Raw genomic sequence first — 14,941 nt, 5'->3', positions numbered from 1 at the left:
CTCGACGACTTCTGTCAGTGCTCTCTTGAAGGGACATCACTGCCTCACATTACATGTCGGCTTTAACATGTCAACGGCAGTTTCATCGAGCGCATCGACAGACACGCGCTTCGAGTTGACTACGACCATAGGATTTGCCGCGACATATACCAGTGCAAGCCAGACTTTAGGTACTTTGCCCGGACTATTCTACTCGAGCTTGAGTGTTGCTACTCAGGCCCCAACATCAGGTGCAGAGCTGTCACCGTCTATCACAAGCCGTGCGACCGCAAGTCAAGGAGCTGCGAAGACTACCGTATACGTGACAACAGCCCTAGCCTCCACACCGTCAAATACACCAACCAATAACCTGTCGAGCGCCACATATGCTGGTATCGGAGTTGGCGTTGGTTTGGGTGTACTTGTCTCAGCGATGCTGGGATTCCTGATTTGGCGCAGGAGATCGGCACCAAAAAGAAAAGGGGGCAGAGAAATCTCGTATCATCTGACGCTAGGCCTGCGGGAAAAGCAGAGTTATCGGGTGATGGTACAGAGCGAATCGAGCTTGAGGTCAAACATATTATGCGTAAGGTTGGCGGGACTGTAGAAGCTCGAGAGCCGCACGGAAGGCAAATCAGAGCGGAGCTCGAAGGTGACTGCGAGAGGCGAGGCATACCAAGGTTGACGATACGATGACAAGAAAGAGTACATGAATCTCCTAAAGCAGATCATGCCCCCATATTCCAAAACCTCCCCAAGGCGCTTCTCGGCCTTAGCTGCCCTCGATCCTCCTCACTGTGAACATCCTCAACCGCCTCGCCATCCGGTCGAGTATTGCTGACGAGGTTGTGTTGCTTTCCAAGGTAATAATCCGGCATCAAAAAGCAAAACACCAACGCCACCGCCGCCGGCGCCACCGCCACAATAAACAACACCCCATTAGTCCTCTGATACGCCCTCACCCCACACTCCCGAATCGTCGACATCCAAGGATAGTCGCGGAGCGTCTTGATTGAGCCGTATATTTTCCTCAGCTCTGCGGAGCTCACTTCAGGTGGACACTCCTCCCTCATCCACGGCAACATTCTATCGCCCCAGACCACGCCCGCGATCGTGAAGCCGATTGAGGATGCTAAGGAGGACCAGAGGGAGAGCTGTGCGATGATCGATGCGAGGTCTTCGTGGGGAACCGAAGCTTGGGATCCTACGCGTGCGCCTACTACTGTGAAGGAGCCGCAGCCGGAGAGGATTTGGGAGATCACTAGTTGTGCGGTATTGGTGGTGGCGAGAGGGCTGTTGAGTTGGATTCCGTAGCCGATGAGTTGGAGAATTGCGCCGAGGAGCATGAGGAATTTGAAGCGGTGTGTCTTGGCTAGGATGAGACCTGCGATAGGGCCGAGGACCACGAGAACGAGGGTCACGGTGTTGGTGAAGAGGTTCGTGTTATACAGATTCCAGTCCTTCGCTACGAGGATGTAGGAGGGGAAGTAGAGGGAATGGATCCCGCTCGCCAGCAGGCCGAAGATGTCGATTCCGAGGGCGGAGATGAATGCTTTGTTGATTAAGATGCGGCGGGAGCAGCAGGGTTTGGGGGCGATGTAGATTTCGAAGAGGAGGAAGGTGATCAGGAGGATTAGATCGATGGCGAGCATGGCGATTATGCTGGGGTTGGAGAAACCGCCTTTTGCGGTGGTGTAGAGATTTAGGGAGAGGAGGATTAGGGCGAAGCCGAAGCCGAGGAGGAGGAGACCGAGGAGGTCGATGTCGATTATGCCTTGCCAGGCGAGTTGCAAGTATGACTTCTTGTTTATGTTATTGACCTGGCCTGTGCGGGCGAGCTTGCTACCGCCCATGGACACCATGTTGAGTTTCTTCGCTTTGTGCTGCATAGCGTACAGTGTGATGATGGGGGGGATAAGGAGCACGGGTACCATGATTGCGAACATGCCCAAGCCCCAGCGCCATTTGTCCGGAAGGAAAGCATCGGAGATGAAGCCGTCTATGAAGACTGTGACGATGAAGGGAAGACCTAGGAGAGAGACGAAGAAGCCTCTCCATTGGAGACTAGTCATGTCTGCAACAATGATGTCGCCGAGGAGATCGATGCCTGACTTGCCGAATGCCGTGAAGCAGGTGCCGATGGTGTATGCAGCGATACTCTGGCCGCTGGCGGCGACGGCAAAGCCAACGGCGTAGAAGATGAGGACGACTACGTATGTCGTTGGCCGGGAGGTGATGTCTGCGAGCTTTCCCAGGAATGGCTTTGAGATGGAGCGGACTAGCTGGCCTGCAGTGTTGATGGCCCCGAGCGATGAGTGACGCCGGAAAGCTGAAGCAGCGATGGCGTTGAAGAGGTATGTAGTGCCTTGGTCCATGGAGTATGCGAACATGGTCAGGCCGATCGACACGGCTAAGGTGTATAGTAGCAGCTTTCCCTTGCCAGAGGTGCGGAGGACTCTGTTGAAGGCTTCGACTTTCGTGACACTGCCATGAGGGTTGATGACTTCTCTGCCATCTTCGATGTCGTTGTCAGGCGTGTTGGGCGCCGTGATCGAGCTGGTCGGTGACTGCTTGCCATCTTGGGTAATAGTCAACGGTCGATGGCTGTCATTCAATCCATGCTCGCCAAGATCACCTTGAATCTTGTGATCTGCCATGTCGATTCTTGCAACGGGTGGTACTGGCTAGCTTTGTTCAAGAAATCAGGTAAGAAAGATCATTCGAGACTTCCACAACTTCCTGATCAACCCTGCTGGCGGTCATTTCATCCTTCGAAGACCCTGCGTAGGAGGCTGGCTGATCAGATCCGTTTTGGGCAAACTTGCTCAAGATCTCGTGTCTCGAACCCAATCACGGTAGGCATCATAACTTACCGCACGAGGTCTGCCGGTCGACGTTACATCAGATAAGATGCATTGGAACACATTCTGTAGCCTTGGCATTGCCTTATCGAAGGATTCTGCGCATTTGTGCTCACTGTGCCGTATCGTTGAGTATTGGATCTGTAGCCTACCTTGACACCACGTAGTGGTTGTGAATAGAGGAACGCTGCATGCAAACCAGGGCTACATCCTGAAAGGCGGAGCAGGTCGCCCACCTCATGTTCCTTTCTGTGCTTCGGGTCAGTCGGTCCTTTGCCGCCACATTGAAGTTTTCGAGGATACGTTGAAGTAGAGTCGTCGCATATGTTTAAGTCTGGAGACAGTCCATGGTTTCACCCTGACACTCACGAGGTGCAGGGATGATGATCCGGCACGTGATGTCGTGGTACCGGGCATGACAGCCTCATGCTCGTGCAGCTTCTCCATATACTGGCCGGCACTGGTGCTCAGCACGATGTTGCTTTTCAGCAGAAGCAATGATCGCTCCTGTTTCGACCTTTGCTCTGTTATTGTGGACGAGAAGCTGTACTCGACGGGTGTGAGATGAGACGGTCCTTTGGCGTGCCGAGCAGAGTCAGTACCAGGAACCAGGATCGCCGTGCTCCAGCTTGTTCCAGCTTGTGGGAGTCGAGGCTGACAGTGCGGGTGCAAAGCCATCATTGTCACGGAGACAGTGCATGATATAGAAGTGAATGAAAGCATGTGATATGTCGAGTGAATGGATGTAGGAGACAAGAAAGTGAATGGTAGAGGATGACGTTGCTGTGGCGCAAAGGCTAATCTGCGGCGCCATGTCAGTGGATTTGCGTGCCTTGCAGCCTTGAGGACATGACCACTAACTACCCTGTCCTCACTTCCGCCCTCCCATGCAGCTACACACCATATTTCATGTCGCACCGCCGCCGTGCAACACACCAGACACATACGATACACCACACGTTGTGCATGGACAGGCAATCCCATCGCCGTTGAGAGTCTGGGCTAGCTAGCCGCCAGAGCCCAGTCCAGCCACACTCCACTACGCAAACGACAGGCCACCGAACGACCAACAGACCACCAAGCTGGCGGAGTACGTCTCTACTCTACTCTCCACCACCGCGCCTTGCAAGCATCCAGACTCACCTAACATTCCTAGCTTTCTCTTCGTCTCCGGCTGGGGTGGCCATGGCAGCACCTCCTTAACCTCCGCCGCATCCTCGCGACCCACCGCCGTCCGATCCCAAACCCCGACGCCCGCGACTCCTGCGAGGTCGCGCTTCGCCTTCAACCGTTTCGTCAAGGCGGCCAGCTCGCCCGACATCAAGGACAACACCACAATGGCGGCAGTCGCGAGTCCGCAGAATCAGCCGATCAGTGCCATGCGCGACGAGGTCACGGACACGCGGACACCCAGTCCTGTGCACCGTACGGACAGCTCTGATAGCGAGACTCGAGAACCTGTCTACCAGCCGGACCTGAGCGCAGAAGTGGCCATGCTGAGCACGAAGCTGGTCAACGCCATCAATTACCAGACGAACCTCGACGACTCTCTGCAACAAAGCCGACACGAACTCGAGCAACAGCGACAGCGATGCACGACCCTGGAGGAAGAGAAGAGGCGCGTGGACCAGCTCATCACAAGTGGAGCGCTGGTCAGAAAGAGCGAGACGGACAAGATCATTCTTAAGCTGCGGCAAGAGCTGAACAGCGAGAAAACGGCACGAGAAATTGCCGAAAGAGACAAGAAGAAGGTCGAAGGCGAACTGGAGAACCTGACGAGCGCACTATTCGAAGAGGCCAACAACATGGTGGCTGCCGCGCGGAAGGATACAGAAGCAGTCGAGAAGCGCAATGCTCAACTGAGGAGTCAACTGCAGGATACCGAGATGCTGCTCGCGTCACAGCAGGAACAGCTACAGGATCTCAAGGCCACGATGGAGAAGCAGCACGAGGCGACCATGTGCCGCGTGCCGAGCATGCCATCCACTCCGATCACTACCCAAGGCGCCACTTTCGATGCGCTACAGATCTCGCCAACCGATTCGAGTCTCCCCGATATCCCACCTGAGCACCCGCTGCATTTTGTACAGCTCATCTCGCCGGTGCTTAGAAGCGACACCTCCGCATACACCGACTTCCAGGACCTGCTACTACTCGCCCGGCGACTTGGAGCACATTCCAGAACGAACAGCAGCACAGCAACACAAACCGCATCGGGAGGAAGCATAGCCGCAAATCAGTTGGCATCGGCTTCGTCACCAAACCTCCCAGGTGCCTTCTCGTTCTCCACCAACTCTAGTCCGTCATCCTTTGCGACATCTGGCACTTTGCCGCCACTGAAGGACAGCAAGTTCTACAAGCGCGTTTTGACCGAAGACATTGAGCCGTGCCTGCGACTGGATCTTGCGCCAGGACTTTCGTTTTTGAGCCGGCGAACAGTGTTGGGCGCCTTGTTGCAAGGCACACTGGCGGTGGAGCCATACCCGCAAAACAAGCACTACTTTGCATGCACACTCTGTGGTGAGAGTCGACGGAATGAGCCATATGTTCGCAAATACAGATTCAGGACATCGGAGGATGACGGCGTCTCGAAGCCGCTCTGTGACTACTGCGTTGCAAGATTACGATCGACGTGCGACTTTGTTGGGTTCCTGAGGATGATCCGCGACGGACATTGGAGAACCGATAGCGGGGAAGATCAAAAGAGCGCATGGGAAGAGAGTGTGCGGCTACGAGAGCGCATGTTCTGGACACGACTGGGAGGTGGAGTAGTGCCTGCGCAACAACTACGGACTGTACCGCCTACACTATCTTCTGCAGTAGATGCGCGACACAGCTTGGAGAGCATACCTGAAGCCCAGGTTAAGTCGGTCGAGACATCTGACGGCACATCAGACGTCTTCCAAGGACACCCGGATAGACCGAAGAGCGCGGTTGGAAGCGCCATAGTGGACATGTCTTCGACAGCTGCTGCAAGTGCGGCGCCTGAACTACGACCGCAACCATCATCGCAGAGGTCGAAGTTTATCACACCTCCAGCTAGTCGCGGCGTCGACACAGAGGATGTGTCTCAGGCTTCTGCTGCTGCTGCTGATGCCGGTGCTGTTGACATCGAAGAACCTGGGACCCCGTTTGAGGACGCGAACCAGCAGCTTGAGACCGAACTTGAAGCGAGCGCCGGTGTCGTTGATGAAGTCAGTGCCAGTGACGACAAGGACGACACCACAAAGGAGGCCAGTACCGAAGACAGCGAGAGAAGTCCCTCCGAGGACATAATGAAGTCACTTCGGGACTCAACGCAAGCATTGTCCGTTGAGAAAGAAACTACGCCACGGACCTCGTTGCAAGTGCCTGCTCCCGAACCTGAAGCTTCTCCACGAACATCGCTCACGGTTGAGCAATCGCATCAGCCCGAGCGAAGAGGCTCTTCCGTCCTAGCGAGGGTCCGCGCAATGGAGTCGCAAGGCAAAAGCCTCCCAGGCGCCTTTGAGTAGAGAGTGAACGGGCGAGAGTGAGGAGGTTGTACCTGTAAGATAGTGGGTGGATGATACACGGCCTTGTAAGATATGGGATGGCATGACGTTGATGGGTTGTGAGCGAGCATTTTTGAGGCGTTTGAGCGGTATTTGGTATGCACGAGGCAGGGTCACACAGGCTCACACAGTCCCTGACCGGCATAATGCGCTGCGAAGTGCTACGTAGATAAAGACGCCGTGACGCGCAATGTAATGCTAATAATGCCAAACAAAAGATCATACCTCACGTGATCACTGTACTTGGCCTGTGCTTTTTCGAGCTCCACTCCAAGCGCGACCTCGACATTGGAACTTCATCTTCGCTTTCACGTCACGTCACGCCATTGACATAACCCAGCACAGCTATTGCTCAACATCTCTACCGCCTGCATTCACAGCATAGCATAACACAGCAAGCATGTATCGACCACGGGACCGACCCGAATATGGTATACCCTCGAGAAGATGAAACGAGCAGCACGTTATTGAAGAGCCACCTTCGCTGACATGAAGGTGTTCTCAAGACAGCGCGCCTAGTCAGGATGATGACACTGGCTTCCAAATCCGGGGACGGGCTAGCCTGAGCAATCGATCAAAGGATGAGCCAACCGAAGCGCCGTCCTCCAGAGATGCACGCGATTCTGCTGGACATACGGATCGTTCTGCAGCACCTGGAGAAGCACATCGGTCGCCAGCACGGGATGCACCTCGGTCGTCTCCTGCAGTGAATGCGCGTCACTCTGATGGTGCAGCCCAAGCACCCACGCGCACTTATCGATCTCCACCCCGCCGATACTCCAGGTCGCCACCGCATCATGCGCCACGCTCACGGACTCCGCCGAGACGGCCGTACCAGGACCTGGACAATCCGCGAGTGAGCGAACGCTCTGGACATCGTCCTCCTCGATCAGATCATCGTCAGGATCGAGAGCGAAACCTAGATCGCCATCACGACAACAACGTCAGTCAGCGCGCGCAGATATACTCAGCCGTCAGGTCTAACCTTTAGCAGGACGACAGGTATCGACCGCATTACGACAGCCGATCTAGAGACTACTATGCGCAGGACTACGTCGACCCTACTGTATACGACGAGCCGGAGGAGCCACCAGCCAGTAATGGCGACTGCGATGTCTCACCAGATGGCACTCCGCTGCAGATTCTGCTCATCCGCGGACTTAAGAACAACGTGGACGAAGCATTACTCAGCAAAGGCCTTGACAAGCTATATCTTGACGACACTCAACAGGAACAAGGCAGTCAGCCACCAGCCCTCACCCTACCTGGTGCACAGTCTAGGCCGAGTCAGCCAGGTGCCACGCCAAAAAGCCTGAAACGTGTTCTCATCATTCGTGATCGTGTGACGGAGAAGAGTCTTGGATTCGGATTCGCTGAGTATCATTCCAGGAAGGACGCACAAGCTGCGCTGGCCAAAGCAAATGAACTTGGCGACAAATGCACCATCTCTTCGAAGCAGATCCAAGTAGGGTACCCGCATCTGGGCGTGTTCCCACCGGTAGTCATCGGCCAGACAGATGATAACACCCGTTTCCTGTTCCAGATGGACGACGGCAACTTCAGAAAGTACCACGACACACGATATTATGCTTCTGGATCAGTGGTCAATGCTGAGCCACCAGCGCGCCCGAAGAGTCCATCTCCTGTGAAAGACGTAGCCAAGACAAGCAAGAAACGCTCGAACAATAACCAATCATCCGACACCCTAGAAAATGCTGACGGTGTCAAGAAAGTAAAGACTGGACCCGCTTTCACCATCGCCGCACAGTGGCAGAAGAAGCAAGCCGAGCTTCGAGGTGAGGACGAGGCGGACGACAGCGATGGCACAAATCCCACCATTGCTTCAGGAGCTAATGCCGAGGCCGTGACAGGATACGTACCCCAAAGCTTTGTATATCATGGGGATCGAAACGGGAAGATGAGGAAATGCTGCTTGCTCTGCGGGACAGAGCTGCCTGCTGCTGTGTCGCCGGCGGATCATGTCAAGGGAAGCGTCAAGCATGCGGAGAACTTGAAGAACGAGCAGAAGTACCAGCAAGGCTTCGAGAATCTGAAGAAGTGGGGTGTTGCAGAGGATGCCACTGTTCAGGTTGAGGACGACTCCGCCAAGCAACAACCTCAATACGTCGACCGCGCCAAAGAGCGTCGCAAGCAAGAAGCTCTTACCGGCACAGGCGAGCGTTTCAAGATGTCGCTCAAGGGCGCCAACAAGAACAAACCAGCCCCTGTCGAAGAGAATGTCCCAGTGGCGCCGACTTACGGCAAGGGTCTTAACATGTTGCAGAAGGCTGGTTGGAAAGAAGGACAAGGTCTTGGATCTGGGAATGGGATTACTGCGCCTGTTGAGCAGAATGTCTATGCAGCGGGCGTGGGTCTTGGACATGAGGGGAGCAAGAAGGGGGATGCGGTGGAGGAGGCGAATAGGAGTACGAAGGGCAGTTTCTTGGAGAAGACGAGAGATGTGGCCAGGGAGAGGTTTGAGAGGATGGGATAGATGCCTGGGTCTTGAGTGGTACATGTGGGAATCAAACGCTTCTTTGATTCAGGGAATCGGGCAGCTCTGTTGCATCACTCTTGACAAGACCTCTTGAATACGGCCACGAATTCACGTGCTCGAGATGTTACCGGCTATATATGTTTTTCGCAACTACCTCCCTTCAGCAATCGACTTGACCATGATGGCTTAGTGATAAGGCGTCTCAAATAAGACACCCTCGCCCCGCGCTGTTCAAGGATTGACGCTCATGGCAAATGTGAATTTTCCGTGAGCCTCCAGCAAGCCCCGGCCGCCGTCATCAGGTGGATTGCTTTTTGCTGCACACTGGCTTTGAAGTCTTTGTGAGGCATTTGGGGGCACTTCGACTGATGATATTCATGATTTTGAATAGCAGATGTCAGATGGGCGATTAGTTGAGTTAAGGCTTTCGAGAGCCGGGTCGTTACTTTTGTCGTGTAATGCGGTTCGAAGGATCTTGATCTCCGAGCGTCGTACCGTGATTTTACATGTATTCGTCTTATCAACACTGGTGAAGAGACACAAGCATCTGGACATATGCCAAGCATCACAGGCTCCTCGACTGCCCTGAGAATCCCTCATAGTGAACCGCAAGTCATCGTCAAAACACCAATCCGCACTCAGTCCATCAACCACGGCTTCTCAACCCCCATCTCATACATATTCGATACTCCACCGCACTTCTTACACGGCTGGAAGATGTTGTCTCTGCACTTGTTGCAGACGGTGCAATGCCACACGTGCTTGGTATAAGCGCATTCTCCACATTCGGTACAGTGATGATGATTCCCGCCCTCGTTCCAGCCATCGATGCAGAAAGACCATCTCCACCATGCGCCGTGTTTGGAGCCACTCGGATCACATTTCTCGCCGAGCACGTGGCGGAAGAACCATTGCATGTGGTTTGCTCGCTCTTGGGATCCGGCTGGGAGTGAGGGGAGCTTGGTGTTCCACGCTGCGAGCTCATCCGGTGTGAAGATCTCGAATGGCAGCTTGTCCTTCAGTAGGAGTTTCTCGAGACCACCGGTGGTGAGATTGAAAGCTTTGGGGGAAGCTCGGTTGATGAAGTGGGTGAAGCACGGATTCGCCATCCATTGATCGTGTCCGTCTCCGAAGAACTTTGGCAGTACGGTGTTGAAAGGGTTCCAGCAGTTGAAGCTCGATCCGCTGGGCAAGACAGCAGCACTTGAGTCCTGGGCGTCCGCATTTCGACACGAACAACCAGCTTTGCAGCCGCCTCCCCATTCACGGCAGATGCATTTGGCCGTCTTGCAAGAATCCTCGCAGTCGCATGTGCACTTCTCGATGCCATCTGGCGCATAGACGGACGCCTCGGTCATCTGCCTCTCCTTCACGGTTGACTTCCGCGGACGCTTCGGGACTCGACCGTTCGCAGGCTTCGCAGTATGAGCCTTGCTTGCAGCTTGTTCATCGATGCCGGCTCTCGGCACGCCTCCGCACTCCATACATGCAAGCTTCCTTCCAACCACGCACTTTTTGCAGCGAGCACAGTGCCAGGCGTCCTCGAAGCAGTTGTCACAGTCCTCGCAGTGTCGGATTCTGTTGGCATCGACCCAGCGATCGCAGCAGAACGACCAGATGTGGGGCACGTTGTCGTCCGTGACCTCTGCTGCTTCTCCACGGGGTCTGGAGGTGGAGAGAGCATATACCCGCAGGAGCTGCATGTTGTATTCCTCGCACCACTCTAGATACTCTTCGTCATACTCATCATCGTCGTCATGTGCGAGGTCTTCCTCAATCTCGTTCCCATCTACGTTCTCATGTGCGAGTCCCTCCTCAATTCGGTTCCTCTCGTCTCGCCATGCTCGAAGTTCTACATCCTGCTTAAATGCATCGCAGTCGGCGGATATCTTCTCTTCCAATTTCTCAATGTCAACGACCCCGTTCTCCAGGTTGCTCCTCTGCTTCAGCCAAAGCTTGAAACAAGCGTTCGGTGTATGTCCGGTATACTTGTGGATTGCGTCGGAGAAGAGCGATCGGCTAGTGCACTCGCCTCCAAACAGATCCAGGAGGTTGTTGTACGGATTTTCGCATTTGAAGCAATCGTGGTCCGGTCCGAAACATTTGCAGTCCGGCCTGCATTCCATTTCGGATTTGCGACATTTGCATGTCGCAGTCTTGCAACCACTGCGACACCTGCAACCCGTGCCATCGCAGGGGATGCGCATCTTGATTCGGGCCTGCAGAGTGTGTTGGTCAGTGACATGCACCATCATGATGGTAAGTGAGACACTGATATTACCTCAGTCACCGCGGCACGGGCTCCGCGCAGGTTGCCATCTTCTGTGCCACTGCGTTGGAGTGACGGCATGGAGTCGGAGTCTCTGAGATCCATAGTTATCAGTACAGTTGCTATAAAGGCAAGTAGGCGTAAAGAAGGGGAGAAACAGGAGTGAAGAAAATGGTAGAGTATCCAAGAAGCCCCTTGTAGCTGCCCGAAGCGGTGAGGCCCCTCATCTTAGACCCACAGCTGGGTTTGACCTTAGCCTCGCAAGGTTACTCCAAGGGAAATCACCTCATAGAATCTAATGCCATAATACTCGTTGACAGACATTAGAGCGTTGGGTCCGGGCCCCGGAAATGTTCGATCCAACGTCAATGTTGTGTTCAGCATCCGACTTCCTGAGCGCAAAGGTATGGGCGAATGAAGACGCCCAGCAATCCCGCATCGGGCGGTACAAAACAGCTATGGCTCAATCGGTGCACGCGTTACATGGTCTTTGGACCAAAAGGCAGCGGCCCCCTGCCGTCAGAATACCCGATGGTCGTGTTCTATGTGCTTGTGCTTTGTGTGCATTCGCATGTACACACCTCTGTCCGTCTCTTTGCCGATACAGATGTACATGCACATGCCCATACACATATCCATCACAATAGAGACAGCCGAGCATATCTGCAGACTCTGTGCGCTTTGATCGTTCCATCGGGCAGGCGGTGGGCTGTATCGAATACTGTGCACAGCGTCTCAGGCCTCAATAGAGTGCGGTAGTCGGCGATGGCACTCAAGTAGGATTGGGGGATCTGCAGTCATCAGGTGTTCGCACTGTCTGTAAGGACATACGAGTGTACATGTGTATGTACATACGAACATACATACGACCGCACATACAAATGTACATATAAACGTCCAGACAATCGTCCAGATGGTCGTTGTACCGGTATCTCAACCGGTATAGAAGGTGATTAAAAGTGCCTTATTATCCTCATCTAGTGTGAAGCACGGGACTGCACGGACGGCGGTGAACGCATGCGTAGAATTGTACGTCCAAGGATTGTGCCAAGTGATGTTCAGTATCATGTTCAGTATCATATTGGTAAGTAGTCTTGGAACTAGTTACACAAGTAGTTCAGAAAGCTGGCAGTTGCCTGCCAGCAAGTGAAGTCGATGCCAAGACGAAAAGCAGCCGGAATCCCGCCGGTAGACAGCCGACATATCACATCCACCTGCTCTACGAACAGCACAAGACTATGTACTACATACGCCCATTTCTGTCTTTGACGTATCATGGATAGCCCCCTCTTACTGGATGGTGGATGGGTTCACATCCAGAATGACGATGCATCTTCCCTGAAGCCGACGAACGCAGCTGCTGTCTTTCCCTAAGACCAAACCAAAGACGGCGCCCGTATGCGCGATTGGTGGACGCTCTGGTGCACACGACAACCCAGACACTGCAGCCGCAGATGAAGTCCGAAGATGCTGCATGTAGGCCAGACTAGGGCCAAGACTGTCATCAAAGCTCACCTTCAATACCATCGTCTATCCGTGCCTACGTAGCATCTGGTACCATTTCTGTATAACACCTCCGCCTAGGCAATACACGCATCAAGAAACCAACTCTATGCCCTATCCATTTCTTCACGCCATGTCATGCATTCCAAGTCACTCAACTGACCATCTCGCTCACAACTGATCAAGCAGCCCCTCAGCCTCAAGCAGAAGCACAATCTGGTGCACAGCAGTTCGGACATTAATCTTGCTAATATCAACCACAAGATCCGCCTCCTTATCCTTCGGTGCCTCGTACGGGTCATCAACACCCGTGAAGCCCTTAATCTCACCACGGCGAGCCTTGGCGTAGATGCCGCGCTTGTCGGTCTTCTCGGCGTATTCGAGGGGAGTGGCGACGTGGATGAGGTAGAAGGAGCCGTGCTTCTCGACGATTTCGCGAGCGGCCTTGCGGGACTCGGTGAAAGGGGCGATGGGCGCAGCGATGACGGCGGCGCCTGAACGGGTGAGTTCTGAGGCTACGAAGCCGATGCGTTGAATGTTTTTGTCGCGGTCCTCGCGGTTGAAGCCGAGTTCGGAGGAGAGCTCGGAGCGGACTGTCTCACCTAGGAGGAGGGAGACGGATCGGCCACCTTGCTGGTTTAGGGTGACGTTCAATGCGCGAGCGATGGCGTCCTTGCCGGAGTTAGTGTAGCCGGTAAGGAAGACTGTGAAACCCTGCTTGTTGCGAGGTGGGTGCGACTCGCGAAGGACTTTGACGACCTCTGGGTATGAGAACCACTCTGGAATGTCACCACCAGTTCGTAGACGGCGACGGAGCTCGGTGCCGGAAATGTCAAGAGTCTTGACCTCCTTTGGCACCTCGTCCTTTGGTCGGTACTCGTCGGTGTCGGGGAGGTAAGTCATCTGCTGGAATGGCACCACCTCAATGCCGAGCTCATCGCGGTACTTCTCGACCATGTACTGTGCATCGTATGGGCCGTAAATTTCCTCACCCTTGCTGTTCTTGCCTGGACCTGCGTGGTCACGACCAACGATGAAGTGGGTAGCTCCGTGGTTCTTGCGGATGATGGCGTGCCATACAGCCTCACGAGGACCACCCATACGCATAGCGAGTGGGAGCAGACCAAGCACAGCCATACCGTTGGGGTAACGTGGAAGCAGAGCCTGGTAGACACGAACACGGGTGAAGTGGTCAATGTCACCGGGCTTGGTCATACCGACGACCGGGTGGATGAGGACGTTGGCTTGACGTTGGCGAGCAGCGCGGACTGTAAGCTCACGGTGAGCACGGTGCATTGGGTTTCTGGTCTGAAATGCGACAACCTTGGACCAGCCGAGCTTGTCAAAGTGCAGGCGGAGCTCTGCGGGTGTGTAGCGCAGGCCAACGTAGTCGTAATGCATGAGACGGTCGATGGCGTCGATCTTACCACCGACATAGTACTCTCCAGTCTGCTTGAAGAGGTATTTGACAGCCGGGTGGTCTGGGTCGCCGCCAAAGACTTCCTTGGCTTCCTTGTCCTTGTTTGGCTTGTAAACATCCTCAACGTTCAGTATGCCCAAGTTGCGGTCGTCTCTTGAGTCGCGGAGAGTGATGCGCGCTCCAGCCTTGATTCCAAGCTGTTCAATCTCTGCCTGGTTCAGGTCGAGGGTGATCGGCATGGAGAACAGGTTGCCGTCCGCGAGACGGTTGTTCTCCACCACGCCATTGTAGTCCTTCTCGCTCATGAAACCCTCGAGCGGCGAGAAGCCTCCATTGAGGATCAGCTCCAAGTCGCAGAGCTGGCGGTCGTTGAGCACGACTGCTGGGAGGCGCTCGGCCTCTTCCGACAGTTGCTGTCGTCGCGGGGCATCGCGGGCAATCAGGTCCTTGAGGACGCCGCCGTGGGGAGGGTTAGCCTGGGAATCGTGTTAGCCAGAATGATGGCCTGATCAGCAGCTATGATATGCATCGGTCGCGCACCATTGTGATGTGAGATTAGTGGTGTGGTGACTGAAACGGTTCGTATTTGCTTCGAGAACTTCTTTCACCAGACGCCTTCTCTCACGACTTTTTCCAGCTGCACGCTAACGACGTAACTTAAGGGACCGGAGTGCCTATATCGGATTCCGGTGGGTCAGAGCAATGCCACGGGTACCGATCGGATGAGTGACGAGAGATGTATGTCGTTGTTGTATGTAGGGATGGCGACAGCGCGGCTTTGTATTGTACTTGGAGAGGATGGTGTTGAATCGACCAGAGTCAGGAGAGCTGTTCATAAAACACTTTGATCTCTACTAGGACCTTGCCGGTAAGCCACGC

The 14,941-nt window shown here is 54.4% G+C and overlaps 5 protein-coding genes across 5 annotated transcripts; 2 read left to right on the top strand and 3 right to left on the bottom strand.

Moving 5' to 3' along the window:
* Window positions 1–707: 707 nt before the first annotated feature.
* CLAFUR5_14411 (Siderophore transporter) lies at window positions 708–2,636 on the bottom strand (the record flags this gene model as incomplete). The annotated part of the gene is made up of 1 exon (XM_047913559.1): window positions 708–2,636. The coding sequence occupies one exon, from the start codon at window positions 2,634–2,636 to the stop codon at window positions 708–710; it is 1,929 nt and encodes a 642-aa protein (XP_047769286.1).
* Window positions 2,637–4,177: 1,541 nt separating this feature from the next.
* Window positions 4,178–6,334, top strand: CLAFUR5_14410 (Rab guanine nucleotide exchange factor sec2; the record flags this gene model as incomplete). The annotated part of the gene is made up of 2 exons (XM_047913558.1): window positions 4,178–5,862; window positions 6,046–6,334. The coding sequence occupies 2 exons, from the start codon at window positions 4,178–4,180 to the stop codon at window positions 6,332–6,334; spliced, it is 1,974 nt and encodes a 657-aa protein (XP_047769285.1).
* Window positions 6,335–6,773: 439 nt separating this feature from the next.
* CLAFUR5_14409 (uncharacterized protein) lies at window positions 6,774–8,867 on the top strand (the record flags this gene model as incomplete). The annotated part of the gene is made up of 3 exons (XM_047913557.1): window positions 6,774–6,804; window positions 6,880–7,316; window positions 7,368–8,867. The coding sequence occupies 3 exons, from the start codon at window positions 6,774–6,776 to the stop codon at window positions 8,865–8,867; spliced, it is 1,968 nt and encodes a 655-aa protein (XP_047769243.1).
* A 641-nt stretch (window positions 8,868–9,508) lies between these two features.
* On the bottom strand, window positions 9,509–11,523 carry CLAFUR5_14408 (uncharacterized protein; the record flags this gene model as incomplete). Its single annotated transcript, XM_047913556.1, has 3 exons — window positions 9,509–11,089; window positions 11,152–11,233; window positions 11,462–11,523. 3 exons carry the CDS (start codon window positions 11,521–11,523, stop codon window positions 9,509–9,511), a joined length of 1,725 nt encoding a protein of 574 aa, XP_047769244.1.
* Window positions 11,524–12,813: 1,290 nt separating this feature from the next.
* On the bottom strand, window positions 12,814–14,605 carry CLAFUR5_14407 (Sulfate adenylyltransferase; the record flags this gene model as incomplete). Its single annotated transcript, XM_047913555.1, has 2 exons — window positions 12,814–14,538; window positions 14,603–14,605. The coding sequence occupies 2 exons, from the start codon at window positions 14,603–14,605 to the stop codon at window positions 12,814–12,816; spliced, it is 1,728 nt and encodes a 575-aa protein (XP_047769591.1).
* Between the last annotated feature and the right edge of the window lie 336 nt (window positions 14,606–14,941).

Source organism: Fulvia fulva, chromosome 13, assembly GCF_020509005.1.
Source record: "Fulvia fulva chromosome 13, complete sequence".
NCBI classification, from domain to species: domain Eukaryota; kingdom Fungi; phylum Ascomycota; class Dothideomycetes; order Mycosphaerellales; family Mycosphaerellaceae; genus Fulvia; species Fulvia fulva.
This window is presented reverse-complemented; position numbering and strand designations above follow the sequence as displayed.